The sequence below is a fragment of the Amblyomma mixtum genome, chromosome 2, assembly GCF_055824585.1.
Source record: "Amblyomma mixtum isolate Tamu chromosome 2, ASM5582458v1, whole genome shotgun sequence".
Classification (NCBI taxonomy): Eukaryota; Metazoa; Arthropoda; class Arachnida; order Ixodida; family Ixodidae; genus Amblyomma; species Amblyomma mixtum.
The window spans coordinates 227,859,159-227,875,585 of NC_143013.1; the positions used below are offsets into that span (position 1 = coordinate 227,859,159).

At 46.4% G+C, this 16,427-nt stretch overlaps 1 protein-coding gene across 1 annotated transcript in view; it reads left to right on the forward strand.

The window, feature by feature from the left end:
- Pi3K92E (phosphatidylinositol 3-kinase 92E) overlaps positions 1-16,427 on the forward strand; it is a 53,649-nt gene that overhangs the window by 27,627 nt on the left and 9,595 nt on the right. Inside the window, exons 10-16 of the mRNA XM_089573263.1 lie at positions 2,690-2,746; positions 3,115-3,300; positions 5,812-5,933; positions 8,402-8,545; positions 10,977-11,142; positions 12,373-12,491; positions 16,214-16,323. Coding sequence (XP_089429389.1) covers positions 2,690-2,746; positions 3,115-3,300; positions 5,812-5,933; positions 8,402-8,545; positions 10,977-11,142; positions 12,373-12,491; positions 16,214-16,323 — 904 coding nt within the window. The remainder of the gene's footprint in view (positions 1-2,689; positions 2,747-3,114; positions 3,301-5,811; positions 5,934-8,401; positions 8,546-10,976; positions 11,143-12,372; positions 12,492-16,213; positions 16,324-16,427) is intronic.

A 16,427-nucleotide genomic window follows, 5' to 3' on the forward strand; every position in this document is an offset into this window, starting at 1 on the left:
AATGCAACCACCACTATCATTAATAAAAGAGGAAAAAGTTTCCTCAGCACACAGTTCGGGAGCTTTGACTTGTTGTCGCTAGATGGCGCCACTGTATCCTACGCTTCCCGGGCGCTACGCTAGCCACTCCCAACTAAAACTGTCGTTGCCAGGACGGGTGGCACTGCGCGTAAGGTGCGCCGTAGCGTACGCACAGCTTTTGCGGACGCACAGCTGTCGAATACAATTTGCCCCTTCCAATGAGATTGGCGTACAGGTCTCGGATTGAACCTGCAAGTTCCATTCTAATTTCGCTGCATGCTGAGAACTACGGATGCTTTTTGTCTCAGGCTCATCGTTTCAACTAGAATCAGGCTACTACAGGACAGCATCATTTCCTACCACACTCTCGACGCGGGTAACCCACACGTGCCAATTCCGTGGCGTCTTCTGTCCATGCGAATGTCTGGTGCCTCTAATTGCTATTCCGTTCAAACTGGCCATCACCCTCTCGCAGGGCTAAACACGTCTTTTGCAACTCCTCACCTTTGTCTTTATTCCAAATAGCGGCTAGTGCGTATGCCCTTCATTATATTTACATTGTGTGCCTCAACGTTCTGCCGTCAATTTTTATTTTTACTGTTCGCTGCCCTATTTTAAATTTGCTTGCAGAGAGTTTCCGTCAGCTTCCCACTCTCGTTATCACCATAGAACATCTCATGACTTAAGCTTATACCCATGTCAAAGTCCCTGTAATATCAGTCAATTACACTAGCGCTAGTTCAAGTAGATGTTTTCGGACACTGTTAATACCAGTATTAGTAGAGTGCGTCTTCTCTGTGCTTCGTCTTTCGCGTAAGTGATCCCTTTGTTGTATGGCTCATAAATTACGCACTTATTCAGATATTTCGATTCATCTGGTTGCTGCCGAACAGAAGAACTTCCCTCAATAGATATCCATGCATCGGCAGCTCGATACGGTACTGCATAATAATAAATACATTATTCAGCTTGAACATGGTCACCTGTTTATCGCCGGAAGCGTGATGGCATGGAAAAATGAAGTTGAACGTTTGAAAAACAGTGTTAGTGTTTTCGCTTGTCCTATCTCCAGCTCAAAGTACAGCTCCAAGTATGGTTCAGTGCAATGCGCATACGTTTCAGTTTTGTAGTGGCTCGGTATTAAGCTCCAGGCCCATTGATCTAAAATGTGTAACGCATGAACAAAAAGCTCCTAGCAGTTCGGTAAAACTTCACTATACACCTGCAGCATAGTACAAATGCGACGTAGACAAAGGAAGGTTAGGGTTGTAATTCCTCTTTGCGTATACCTGAGTGCAGTCATGCATCTGGAGTGGGTAATGCATTGCTAACAGAAGGGTTTTACAGTGATAACTGCGTGTTGTTCTGCTACGTCGTGTCGTCGGTGTCCGTGCACACCAATCCCTCTAGCCACTACCCCGACCAATGGCTTCTTATTGCATCGGGGCATCTCACTACTGTTAACGCCGTGACCCGCATTCCATGACTGCTTACTCTAATGCTGTCAACGCCACGCCCCTCATGACTGGCTACTGCACCCGGATTGTGGAAGGCTTTCAGCAAAGGCTATCAGGAATAATGCGAGTGAGGCGACATAAACGCAACAGACATTCCATACGCGTGCACGCTCCAGCTGGCAAAAGCATTTCGTACCACCGGTGCTGTCAGTGAAATGCGGAGTAGCAGGCGGGTAACTGGGCTACGTACAGTCTTTGTAACGTTTCGTCCTTGTAGCCACACAGGGCATTCAAGATAGATAGCATAGAATACACGCCAGGTGAAATTTATTTTCGACAGGAAAACATCGGCTTTCGATGCTGGAATGTTAGCAATCAACAGAGACACGGAGATGCCTTTGGTTGATAGGTTCAGTTCGGAACGAAAAGCTTCTCCAGAACATGAGAGTTTTTGGTGCTCACGCCTTGAATAACTTGCAAATTTGTGGACTGTGGTGACACGTACGTTAGGGTTCACTGCTTCTCGAAGGCCAGGGCACTTAGAATTGAAACTTTCCAGCACCTCACATTATAAAAGCATGCGTATGTTTTACAGCAGAGGAGTTCATTCAAGCAACATTTCCAATGTAACTCGTAATGGCTTCTCTTTACCACCTTCAGCTCCGATCCGACAGTATTCAGAAGAGAAGAGACATTCGATGTATTGCCACAACACGACCAATCAATTTTCCAGAGAATGCGCTTGAGATTTTCCTGACAAAGAGATCGAGCTTTGAGGCGCCAAAGACATCAACACGATATTGTCGCATAGCGTAGCTTCACCCCCTAGACTGCATTCAGAATCAAATGCTCAGTAAAACATGAACCTAATCTTTTCGGAGTTTTCACTAAGCTAACTTACGTATCACACAAGAAAAACTTTCTGAACAACGAAAAATTCACAGACGAAGGTGCAAAGTAGACACACATGGCACTTTGTGTCCGCGTCTTTTGCGCTTGAAGCATGGACAACCAACTAACAAGCACCTCTACGTTTGTAAGTAAAAAAAATCTCTGAGGAGCGGCGCAGCAATGCTTCCAGCATCGAAATTTTTGTACCGCAACCGACAATCAGGAACGACAGCGATGAATATGCGTGAACGAGAGATATCTTTACCACAAATCAAAAAACAAAAAATGATCACGTCACTTTTTTTCCCTTCCTCTTCTAGATACTAGAATGCGCCGCATCTTCTGTGAAGCAGCAAGGCACATCGGCGTTTGGCATCGTGAGTACTTTGATACTTTGCTGTGGTCTCATATGAACCGCTAGCATCGTCACGAGTGCGTTTCTTTTGCTTTTTTCCGCCTACTTTCGAAAGCAGGCCATACTATTCTTCACCTGCAACAACTTATAAAATTTTTCTCCTGCTAGTAGCAGTGTCACATGCTACTAGCGCACCGTTGGAGTGCTAAAGCGTTGGTGGCTAAACGCAAAGAGGTTTGCTTTCGTGTAATGTAGCCGTCATCCTGATGAGAAAATCGATAGGCCGTAGTGGCAGCCAGCGATCTTACATTATCAATTCACGCATTACTACCGACACGTGGTCGTTATCGTGCCGTACATATCTTGAAGTCTCGCTTCCCCACATCGCAGGGCCACGCGAGCAAGAGTCACCGCGAGCAGCTGCGGCAGATCGCTGAGCAGGACCCGCTGGCCCCAGTGCATGAGCAGGACAAGCAGCTGCTGTGGTTCCTGCGTTACGACTGCCTCGAGGTGCCACACTCGTTGCCCAAACTGCTGGTGTCGCTTTGCTGGGGCAAGCACCACGACGTGGCGATGGTGAGAGGACCCGAGTTCTGAGGCGTGCTCTCAGCATGGGTGGCGGGCAGACTAGGCCTCTCGGCGCCGCTTAAGCTTCTTTGGAAAGAGGCTGTTATGTTGAAGGGGAATATTGTTTACATGTGCTTTGCGAACAGCAGAGGACCCTAGTGCAACATGAGACAATCTCGTCAGTGTCCCCACGTATCACAGCACCACAAAGCGGTGAACAACGTCCTAGCGCTATGCATAGCCTGTCCATTAATTTTAAAATCCTTGACAATACTGAGTGCCTACGGCACTCTCGCTGTTCCCTTTAGCGAATTTGTGTGTAATTAAATCCTGTATCATAAGCTTATATCTATGCAGGTCAGGTTCAAATCATTTCACGGCTTGATGTAGGGTCACATTGAAGAAAGTTATTTTCCCTCGCATGTTCTTCATGTCGTTGTTCCTCTCGCTGCTTTCTCCGCAGCTCCGCGTGCTGTCTGATATTTTAAGAAACGAGAACCTTTGTGTTTTTTACGAAAACAAGAACGAGTAAGAACATTGTAAATAAACTCTGCAATATATGAAGGTAAACAAAGGACAACTTCATCCAATATTTGTTCGCGCTAAAAAGAGGTTATTTGGCTCTTTCTTGACACTCTAATGTTTGCCCGGAAGCAAAGAAATGCGTGTATTGCGGTAAAAATTGCATTTAGAAGTTTTCTTGCCACGTGATTCAAAGTTAAGACGTCTATAACGAAAACGACTCCTTGATCATTCTACTGAAGTGAATGGCGGTAGAGTCTGATCTCTGGGAAACGCTCCTCTTCCCTCCCCTCTCCTCTCCTCACCTCCCCCACCCCCGCCCCCCCATCCACCTAACAAAAAACTATGTGGATTCACCGCGCTTTACTTGTGCAATCGGCCAGTGATGGCGGCAGTAGCGTTTCATTATGTCGTCATTTATGGCTCATAGCCGCAGTAGTACGGAACTTCATTAGGGCACAGCAATTAACCGCCTAAGACGTTGGTGGCCTGCAGCACGAACAGGCGCTGTTTGACATCGCCTTCAGCTCCAAGCTAGTCTAGCCAGGTCTCAACTGTGTTTATGTCGGAGGGAGGGGGGACCCAATTCCAGAGCAACCGGGCAGCAGAATAAAGTATGAGAGGGTCATGTGAGGCAGGGCAGATGAGACATGAAGGAATGCGACGAAGGAATTCATACGTATGAAGAAATGCAAGTCTCACCAAGGTTCTCAGTTTTATCTCACGATGAATGTGAACATCCCGCGTGAAAATACAACGATGAGGGTCGGGGGATCAAGGTGAGAGCATTTTAATACTCGTTGATGCTGGCGCGAACGGACAGCCTCGAACCGCCCTCGAAGGCCATGTACAGTCGCAACGGAAAAAAGATTAGCACAGCGACGTGACACCGGAGCGCCAGATAGCAACGCTTGGCGCTGCGGTTACGAGCACGCCGATAACAAAAGTGCCAAGGGGTGTTCGCGAAGCAGGGCGCTGCGCCAGTCGCACAGTGCGATTTTTGTCACTCCGGTGACGTCATTGTGCCAATCTTTTTTCGTCGCCACTGTACCAGAGGATAAATGACGCCCGGATAAAAGCTTCGTTTGCAGTCAAAGTGGCGTATTTGACGCTAAAGCGCGGTAATCTATCAATACAGATCAATTTTAATTTGTCCTTAGTGCGCCTCAAAGTCAAGAGAAAATGATAATTTATTCAACCAATAACATTGGCTCTACAGAGTCATTGCTACTTTTTTATTTCAACTTTAAAATTCAATTTCATTTACACACAAAACGTAAGCAAAGGCAACTTCATGACCCTGTGTGGCAGGTGGAGCAAGAAAATGTGATGTCCTTTTGCAGCGCATTCAACGACTTTCGTCTCCCTTTAATTGTTTTGTGAGTATTGCCATTTATCATGCAGCAAGTGGCCTTCCTGTATAGTACGTAGAAAGTGCGCAAGCTTTTATACACAACTCGAGTGGATTGAGAACAAAGGGCGTTCATATGCGGAACCTTTAAAGGTGGAACAGGAGATATTCTCGTGACATCACGGGCCCCATTTTGTGGTACACGCGCAGCTTCCTTTGTGCAAGCCTGAGTAAGTGCTGATAAGCCGATTAGATATGCCGGCAGCCTTTCGCCGTGCTATATGCACCACAATACGGCGGCTTCTATGATGTCGGTACAGGCTTCCGATAAGATCAAAGCACTCAGTTTTCAAGATTTAAGATTTTCCAAGCCGCTAGCTTCAAGCTCGAGTGCGATGTCACATTAGTTTCCTTGCTTGCTTTCAAGATACGAATATATGCACTTGATGATGTGTATGTCTCTATTCGCAAATATACAGCGTGGCATCTGCCGTTTCGAAAGGCTGTGTAGATAAATCGGAGTTACGTGTTTACAGAATGGGGAGCCTAAAATTGCCCATTCTGCTTGTACGATTGAAGAAAAGTAGCGCTCTGCGGAAATTGCTACAGTGCGATTTCGTTTCACCAATTTTGTTTTTCCGGCGAAGATGCAAGCACTGCTGCAGATTTGGAAGCTCCTCAAGCCGGAGCAAGCACTGGAGCTCCTCGACTACAGCTACCCGGACACCTTTGTGAGGAGCTTTGCTGTCCGGTGCTTACATCAGATGAAGTAAGCGAACGCGTTAATTTCGCCCTACCTTGCTTCACTTTGAGTACTTCTAAATTTGTTCATCGTTAGGGTTACAAAACATCGATTAATGGTAAATTTATTTTTTTAACGCCATTGAACACTCTCAACAAGACGTGAGTTCGATCCCGGCCGCGGCGGTCGAATTTCGATGGAGGCGAAATTCTAGAGGCCCGTGTACTGTGCGATGTGAGTGCACGTTAAAGAACCCCAGGTGGTCGAAATTTCCGGAGTCCTTCACTACGGCGTCTTTCATAGCCTGAGTCGCATTGGGACGTTAAACCCATAAACCAACTAAACCAACCAGCCTATAAAGCGTATCCATTAAAGTGAATTCTTTTTCCACTCTGTTACTAATACTCTGGCTAAGGCCACACGAAGGATTTTCCGCTCTCCTTTGTGGAAAATCGCTTTTGTGCAAAAGCTGCGGACTAGTGGACTGTGATAGGCTATTCACAGCAATCGCATTCTAAAGTTCACTGCGTGTCAGTGGTCGCATGGGTATGCGTCTCTATCACCCTTTATAGAGTTTCAGCTCATATCTCCAGTGTAGCACAGCACGTGTTTATTTACCAACTATGCTTTCGCCCCTTAATGATGCACATTGTTGGAAGGTTGCTTTATTTTTTGCTTACCAATTGCAAGCAGTGAAGCAATGTAATACTACAGAGAAACGTTCATGGAAAAGTGGTATACGAAATTACCTGGCTTCAGGCTCTTTTCCGTCCAATAAGCATCTATCATATAAGGAATTCTCTATCACAAGGCAAGTGACAGCTCTTACGAAGTTTTCTAGGTGTGCTAATAATCCCATCGTCAAAAAGAATGACAGTTTATTTTCGCGGCTGCACCGCAACACTTCAAAATAGCTGCAATGGCCGTGGGTGACGAACGCTTACTGCAATTTAAGAGGAGAGGCTGCTTTTGTGAAAGTAATTCCTCTTGAGATAAGCTGAATTACTGTCTGTTCCATCGTTTGTCAAATATTCGTGTTCCAACAAAACGTTGTACTGGCGTTCGGCAATGGGCTTCACGCTTGCATTTAAGCTAGGTCTCATGCGCTGCGTTTAAACAGGGACGACAAAAAAAAAAAGGCAATGTTTATGCCGCACTCCTACTGCTACGACATAGAAAGTTTTAAGAATTGCTTGTGTGCTGCCAGCTATATCAACCTGCGAAGGCGGCCTCTTAGGGCTACGATTATCTCCCCATATGCGGAGAACACCGTCATTGTATGGCTCTTTGGCTTCTCGGGGGCCATACACGATAAGGGATCACTGTGCATTCGTACGACGTGATGTAAGTTACAGAAAGAAACCCATGACAATGTACGAGCAGCAGCGGTAGCTCACCGAATTCTGATCTGTGTGCGCTGGCACTCAGACCTCCAATCTCAGATTTCTTCTCTGTTTGTCTGAAAGAAGCATCCATCAGGTAGCCCAGCTGTCAGGGTGGGTTCACAGGGTTGTGGGCAACCTGCCAGCAGGCTTAACGACCAACTATGCAAAACAATTTATAACAAAACACTCTATGCCCGCAAGCGCGTTTCGAACCCGCGGCGGTACGAGCCTATCAGCTTCGCTGGCGACTGCATTAGATGACTACACCATCGCCCGCAGCCGAACATCTCACGTGTTTAACCGCCAGTGTATCGCGCTGTGCTGTGGATGTCGTCGTCTTCACCAACTTTCATCCGTGCCCGATGGATTCAGAACACACCGCTATAGCAATGCGTTCACAAACCAAGCCTCTAACCGAAACAAAAGGAAAACCGAAGTTCGAGCCCACCTAATCCCTTGATACCGAAAGCTCAGCAGGGGTTGACCCAAAGGGCTAGTTCGGCTGCAAGATCGAATGGAATCCCGAAATAAGGAGACTCACCACCAATTTTATTTGCAGTAAAAAATGTTGTTATCATCACCTTTGTATTTGGCCTAACAACGTTTTTTTTTGGCAAGGCATCAGCATAAACTAAATGCAAAGAAGTATTTGGTATGCGATCAGCTTTTCCTGCTCTTTTTCGGAACGGGCTGAGAGACATACCAATGGCCCTATCTGCTGCACAGCTGTGCCCTCTTGACCTCAAAATTAATCGTGAATTGAATGTATTCCAGTTGTTCATCATTTCAATGGTCATGTTCGTGCTTAAACAAAGCGTGCCAGCAAACAATCCTGCCTTTGAATATTTGCTGTCATTACGTAATTTTGGACTCCAAGGCATAGCTGAACCTTAGAGCTGCAGTAGACCTATTTCAACGGCATGCTGAGGATAGGTCATCAAAATATTTGCTCCAAGAATGTATCGCAGATGTAGTTTTGATTGTCAAGTTTCGTTTAGGATGCGTCTCGTAATCTTGGCTTAGGTAGAGAGAAGTTAAAAAGGTGTTCGTTTGTGACCACAGTATTTATTTCAGCTTCCTCTTACTACCTTTATTTGTTTTTCCCAACAGCGATGAAGAGCTGTCCCTGTACCTGCTGCAACTCGTGCAAGCGTTGAAGCACGAATCTTACCTCGAGTGTGACCTAGTCAAGTTTCTCTTGGAGAGGGCCCTCAAAAACAGGCATATCGGACATCAAATGTTCTGGCTTTTGAGGTGAGTAGGGCACCGTTCTTGCAATCAATACATGGTATGCGGTTCCAGAACGATTGTTATTAGCGCAAGAGCGTTAAAGCTCCCGTTGCTCAAAAAATCTGGCGTCATTGATGTTGTGAGCTCAAATCCCCGAGAAAGGCAACTAGAAGGCCACAATGGTCACGAGGCCCTGTAGCGCCATCACAACCTACCCACCGGATAGGGAACAAACTGACCGCAGTGGCAGGTGGCAGTTAAATGAAAGATTGCTCGCTCGGGAAGAGCAACCTGGGCCACACAAAGCCGACCGGCGTCAGCACCTGCCATCGGTGGGATGTGATGCATCGCTTAACCGCTGTACCACTGCGCCAGCAGTGGTATGATAACTCCCATGGATCTATGAATGTAAAGTCGAGAAAGAATTCCACATGTATAGTCATTCATTAACCCATTACACTATCGCGTCGTGCTCTGAAGGCGGAGGTTAAGCGTCCCCTCGAATATTTTTTTTAATGGCGACTGAACTGAAGAAGTTGAAGTTGAAGTTTATTTCCTCTGTTACGAAGGAGGAGCCGGGACTAAAAGCTGTGGTGACAGCTTGACAAAGAGTCCCGGCTCCTTTACATTCCCGACAGTACAGGAGGAAGACGATGGCTATACTCATACATACGTACATACATACATAAAAAATATATCAGTAAGATTAATACATCACTCACTGCTGAAAAAAATAAATAAATCAGCATTTTACAGACCACTTAAGCACATCATGCACTAACGAACACACAAAAAAAAGATAATGTCATAAATCATCACAACAGAACACCGCAAATAAAATTAAATAAAAATAATAAACTGCACCTGAAATTCAAGGAAACCAGTTTGTCCGGCAATATTCCAGAATTTCAAGTTTTGATTTGTTGGTTATATCAAAATTTTCTTGGATTAATTTGTTCAGCAGAGTTGGAAGGTTATAACATACGGATTCATTCACATAGTGGGCTCTTGGTGTTGGGGCAAACCAGGTTTCTCTATGTCTCGTGTCACGGCAGCTGGTGTTTTCTCTGAGTTGTGCAAGCAAAATGATGAGATTATTGGGGTGTTTTAATTATTGGGGTGTTTTAATTAACTTCTCACCACATTTTAAGTACGGAGACAAGCAAGCATATTACCAGGAATTAGACCAACGCCCAGCCAGCCCCGCTAAGCTCAGCAACCTGTCGCGTTCTGTACCGTTCTTAGTCATTTCCTTTCTTTTTTACGTTACGAATTATGGCAGCGCATTATTTTTTAATGTTCAAAGCCATGCGCCCCGTGATGGCAGCCAAGGAAATTAGAAGAGCTTGTGCCGCATTTCTGGTAAGGACTCGGAACTTATCAATACAGCAGCAATGGCAACAGCGGCGGATATATACCGAACAACTTTCTTTTATTATAGCCATCGTAAACGTATTTCTGGGGACATAGGTGAAAAGGGAGATGAAACAATCCTGATGTTATTTCACTTTCCGCGCAGCCTATATAACGCTTCTTCACGATGTTGTCATAATAAGTCACAGAAGACACCCAACTCACATTACGCCTCCTTTACAGCTGGCCTTGGAAGAAGGCAGAAAACTCCTCAAGGTTCATCTAAGCAAATATATTGAGAGCCTTCCTCGCGGCTACCATTCCCCAAGAGTTGAAGCAGAAGTTCGAGCTGTTAACGATCCTCAGTCTCAACTCACTCTCGTGAGATCGTGCCGACCGATGCGATTCAGCGGCGGCAGCAGGTGGCTTTAAGCCCTTTCGCCTTTACTTCTTTCACTTCTGCCGTAAACCATTTCTTTTTTGCTTGGTGCACCATGTTTTTAACAAGGATGTTTTAGCTTTCCCCGCAGCTCTGCGCAAGAACTTTATGCCAATGATGGTGGTGTTTCCTTTTGATCATTATGATTTTACATTGGACTAGCACGGCGTGTTTGCAAGGGACTTCGATACACTTAGGCTGTGGCCGCCATATACCTGCCATTCCCTGAGGGGCGAGGAAACCTAATGTGGTACTACTTATTTTTCAAGTGACTGCAGTGGGTGGTGCTTTTGGACGGTGAAGGTGGTGTGGAGCGGGTGGTGGCCGGTGGGTGTTGCTTTTCAGGGGGGTGGCCGCTTCACTAGCCAAGGCCTCCAAAATACTTCGCCGCGATTTTGCGGAATGCTGCTACTTCTGTCTCAGTAAAAAAAAAAGTAGTAATAAAAGGCTAAGGTGTATCAAACTACCAAATCTACCCACTAATGCCGTTCCTTCCCGGCTACCAGCTGTACTGAAGGAAAAAAATCCGCCAGCAAAATGGCGGGAGTGCTGGGCTTAAACGTTCCAAGTGGTTTCGCTACGCAGTACACGTGTCCAAACACGCGACGTGGTGCACTTAGGGGTGCAGTCGCTGTACACTATGTAACCTCGGCTTCGTCACAGGTGTGAGATGCACGTGGCAGCGCTCAGTGTCAAGTTCGGCCTGGTGCTGGAAGCGTACTGCCACGGGGCGCCCGAGCACCGCGAGGCCATGCTGCGCCAAGCGGAGGCCCTGTTCAAGCTGCGCAGTCTCGGCGAGCGTGTCCACTACGAGGCTAACAAGAGAAAGGCAGGCCCTCTTCACCTTTCCTCTGCGCTTGTGCGGCCGTTTGCGTCCAAAAGGCGGAAAAGGCACCAATGTGGCTGCCGTACTGGCGCTTCCTGCCACTAAAGTTGTGCTTATGATTTCACTTACTTTTTAGCACTTCGGCATGGTAAGGCTAAGCACGCCACATCTTCGCGGAGCAGCCATTGTCAGCAAAATTTCATGATTCTGTTTCAACTAGGCTTTGTATTTCACAAAACCTCTTTGGTATTTGTCACCGGGTGAAGCGATGTTACCTATGTGACAGAAACGTGGAGTCTTACGTAAAGGCTTCAGCTTAAGTTCAGCTTAAACAAGTTGTGAGGGAATGCGTCTACTTAGGGCAGGTAGTGGCCACTTATCCAGATCATGAGAGGGAAGTAACTAGAAAAATTAGAATAGATTGGAGTACATATGGCAGTTTCTCACAGATCCTTAATTGCAGTTTACCAATATTCCTGTAGAGAAAAGTGTGCAACCGCTGCATCTTGCCGGTGCTCAACAACGCGGCATAAGCGTGGAGACGAACCAAAAGGTTCAGCTTAAGTTAAGGACAACGCAGACCGCTATGGAAAGAAAAATGTTAGATGTAACGGTAAGAGACAGGAAGCAGGCAGAGTGAGTGAGGGAACGAACGCGGATTAATAAAATTCTAGTAGAAATCAAGAGGAAGAAATGGGCTTGGACAGGACATGTAATGCGAAGGCAAAATAACCGCTGGTCCTTAAGCGTAGCGGAGTGGATTCCAAGAGAAGGCAAGCGTAGCAGGGGGTGGATGAAAGTTAGGTTGAATGATGAGATTAAGAAGTTTGCGGAGATACGGTTTCAGCAGATGGCGAAGGAACAGTGTTAATTGGAGAGACATGGGAGAGGCCTTTGACCGGCAGTGGACGCAGTCAGGCTCATGATGACGACGATGATAATGAGGATGATGATGATGAAGCAATGTTACCCCGCTGCCACCACAGGTTATGCGCGCCTGTCTGGCTCACAGTAAGGGCGCAATAGAAAGGGAGGACAAAAACTGTATCAAATCCTGTCCACTCTGGCAGCCATTACGTTAGGTATCAACGTCCCCGATACAGCTGAATAAAGTACACAGCAACGCGAGGCAGCTGGGTCTGGGGCAGAAAACAAATGGGGCGTTGTGAAAGCCGCTCGCGTCTGAAAATGTCACCAGTGCATAACTGTCACCCTTCGTCCGTGTCAAGACAGGACAGTCGGGATAAGCTGGTGGCCTCGATGCGCGAGAGCATGTCCAACGAGACCTTCCGGGCTACCTTCCGGAACCTGTGCAGCCCGCTGGACCCGTGCCACGTCTTCAGCAAGATCAAGTGAGCTTCGCTACACACCCACTGCTAATGCAGCCGTATTCAATGAGCCTGCCCGCTTTGCAGCACTATTCACTCAGTGGTTTGCTTCCACGAATTGCTTTACAGGCAGATTGCCATGTGTCTTCCACTGCAGAGCACTGCGCAGACTTAAGAACAGGCCTCCGTCACTCGGTTGCATCACTCCTGAGAAACATATAGAGCGAGAGCCTTTAATGGTTTAGCTAACATACTGCGCAGCTTGATCAGTCAAACTTTTCGTGCTCGTGACCTCGCAGGATCACCAGTGCATGTAGACAGGTACTCGGTTTCGTATACCATGGAGAGGTAACTAACCCGTCAGAGATATCTGAGGTACGCGATGAGAAGCTGGAGCGAGTTCTGGAATAGAAGTGACGGTAGCGACGATACGCGCACAAGCGTTCACAAGGAGCATTCGTGTTTTCGTCTCGTTTAACCCTGTCACTCAGTATATTCTATACTATCACATGCAGTTGCATTCCTTAATCTAGCGCAACCATCGTACCATTAGTAAACTGCCTCAGCGGTTACTAGGAATTGATTGCCACGTTAAAAAATATTTTGCACTCAAAAAGACACTTACAAACATACGTGCGATCACGCACACGCTCGTTTCATTTACTTCCCCTGTGGCCGTGTGCGACTAAAATCGCGTCTTCTTTGGAACGTTGTCTCTGTTGCCGAGCTGTATTTCGTCTCATGAGTCGTCCGCACTTTGCGGTCAGAGTAATGCGCTCAGAAAATCTCGCTAAGAGGGGTCCACACCCAATTCGCGTTCATTTTGCAGCTACTATCGATATACTGCCTCTACATAGTGCGCCAGAAGTGCCCGCGATTTTTTTTGATTTCGTAAATGACAAATTTCGCTGTTTTGCCACCTCCATTTCGTGCAAACCTATTATTATTCTATTCCTCGCAGTACATTTGCTACTTTGGAAAAATGTTAGAGCGCTAATAACATTTAATTTAGAAGGAGAATACGCTGTACTCTCGTTCTGTGCCCCTGCATGGCACAACATTACACTGCAGGCGTTCCAATCCGTGTTCCCTGCACAGGAGCTAATTTTAAGCTTAAAGAACGAATTGTTCATTCTTTAAGCTTAAAATTAGAGGCGAATGCGCTGCTTCTCTTGTTGTCAGTGTGTTTTTTCATGTCGCCAAAATCCGAGCTATATGAAGCGGTGGGAGGATGTGAAAGTATGAGCAGAACTCAACTCACCGGTGGCGGTGGAAACGATTCCATCCCTGTGTCATCATTTAGAGCAGCAGATAGGCAGGCTAAGGATTGACGCACCTACTCTTAGGGGTCAGTTGGCAGAATTTCTCTGGCCTTCCAGCACAAGTTACTGTTAAGGTGAAGGCTGCGTAAACACGGGACGATCCGCAACGAAGAGACACAGACACAGCGCCTGTGTGTATCTCTGTGTCTCTTCGTTGTGGATCGTCCCATGTTGTGCCACTCTCACTTAACAGTAACATATGCCTACTACGCCCAACCGAAGTTTATTGAACTTCCAGCACAAGCTATGAGAGTTAGATGGCGGTTTCCACAACTGGAAATTTATCTTCACGTTTCAGAGCAAAGCGCCCTGATACGAATGGCGTCGGCTAGTGTTCACAGCTGCTTTCAGTCACGTCAAGCTCTTCATGATTTAAACACCAAGTGGCGCTGCAGGCGCTTCTCTAAGTACACGTTATGAAAAGAGATTGAATGATGGTTGGCTCGAAAGCAGGGCGGTGACGTAATTTTACATATTCAAGATTAAAAATTGTACTTAAAGGAAAATTGCGAATTAATTGATGATAGTGTTAAATAAAGCCGTGCATAGTGGCAACTGTCACCACCACGTTTCAAAGGGTATGGTCCTATCTACCCCTTGTCGAATATCCTTGTACAAAAATGTTTAATGTTGGAAAACTGTGAGGTACTCGTAAAGAAATATTGAGACTAATGGTGCATTCTTCCGGTATATGTAGCAAAATCCTTCTTTTGTAAGGTTTTCATGACTCATATCAAGGAGTTAGGGCTCCCATAAAGAACAATGGGGAACGCTTTTGACGATAGCAAAATAATGCAAGCCTGCCAAAGAGAGATCTGAGGGTATATTGATCATTAGAGTGAAATCTTGCAATATTTAAAAAGTTGGGCTCATAAACTGTTTCCTCTTCAAACATGGTTTTGCCCTCAATTGTTAGGTGTGCTTCATCCATCCTCTACTCAAAGCCGCTGCCCAAATCCTCTGCAAGTGGAGAGAGGGGGATTCAGTGAGAGCACAATGTGGGTCTGGCATTCCGCATTCCGAGCTCTAGTTACGCACTCAGCGCCCAACACTGAGTACGTATCGTTATATATTGCTGCTTATCGAGGCGCTCCTCTCCTGAGTATCGCAAACTCTTTCCAGCAGCGTAAAGAACACACAGAATGTAGGTTGAGGTCAGTAGAAGAATACCTCGCCCACTTAATGATTGTATCGCGGGCGCTTTTGAGGCATTTAAAGGCATATTGAGCCAGTTTGAGGAAGTTTGGGGCATTTAAAGTGAAAACGAAAAAAAGCTAGCAGATTTTTAGTGATTGTTAAACCGAGTGATAAGAGCGAAAGCTCTGTTCTGGTCTGGCGCCGGAGTCGGACCGGCGCGCGCGTTATCTTAGCGCTGTTGTTGTTGCTACTGAAGGATAGACGAAAAGGAAAAAGCACGGGCCTGCCCACTGACTCGAGCTGAGCCACAGTCGCTGCCACGTGTTGACAGAAGAGAGATGAAAGATGTGAGAGGAAAGACTGAAAGAACAGACGCGCGCCGCCACAATCGCGTCCGCTGAAGTGACGACGCCGGCTGTAACAGATGCCCCAGTGCCCAAGCGCTAGCGAAGCAGCTGTTATACACCCGCTAGTAATGTGGTGCTGCAGCGGCGAGGCTCCAAGCGAGCGCAGCTGGGGCGCGTTTTCACATCCAGTCACGTGGTATGGCGTCACTTGTCACACCTCCGCTCCGCCGGATCAAGGTCAAATGCGCCCGAAACATGACATGGGAGGTGCAGAGCGGAGCGTAGAGCTTTCGCTCTACAAGAACCTCGCCCTTCCTTCTGATGTATTGCGGATGCTGTTGAGAACAAATAGTATGATGGTTGACAAAAAGGAATAAAATATAGTTGCCCAGCCCACACCGCCAGAAGCACAGCGTTAGAGAACAGTTGCGCAACCTGTTACGAGCTCTTCTATGAGCAACTTCGAGCAATGCGGTATAGACACTCACCGTGTTACATTACGGGTTCGTCGCTGAAAAATGGCTGCGACTATTTAAGGACGGGCATTCCTGCTGTGAGTTATAACTGCTAACATATGTCACCCAGTCGCACAACCACATGGAATCCGCTGCACACTGACGACTAATCTTGTCAGGTCGGACGGTCTAAAACTGATATAAGCTTGCTAAAAAATAAAAAAAAGAAGTGGCTTAGTGGCTTAGAACGTGCACTTTCCGTATATAAAACAATATATGCTTTATCAACACTAAAATGTAATATACGTTTTATACCTATACTGGCAACTGCTCTTAAAGGGAGCGTTTCATTTTGTACTGGCAGGAAAAAAGAACTAAAGTTTACCCCCTCCGGAGCCGACAAATTGGTGACAAGAGATGTTCTTTTCTTTTTCTTTATCGACTATTCGCCGATCTGGCATTCACAACCTATCATTATTTCGCAGGCCGGAAAAGTGCCGTTTTATGGACTCCAAGATGAAGCCTCTTTGGCTCGTCTTTGAGAACAGCGATCCTGCCGCAGAAGACATTGCCATTATATTCAAATACGGAGACGGCAAGTATATAAATGCTTTAAATCTTTCGATTATTGTAGTAAGTTAGTGCTCTGTGTGGATGACTTCTTCCAGCTTATGTTCGGTGCTATTTCTTCAAGAAGCA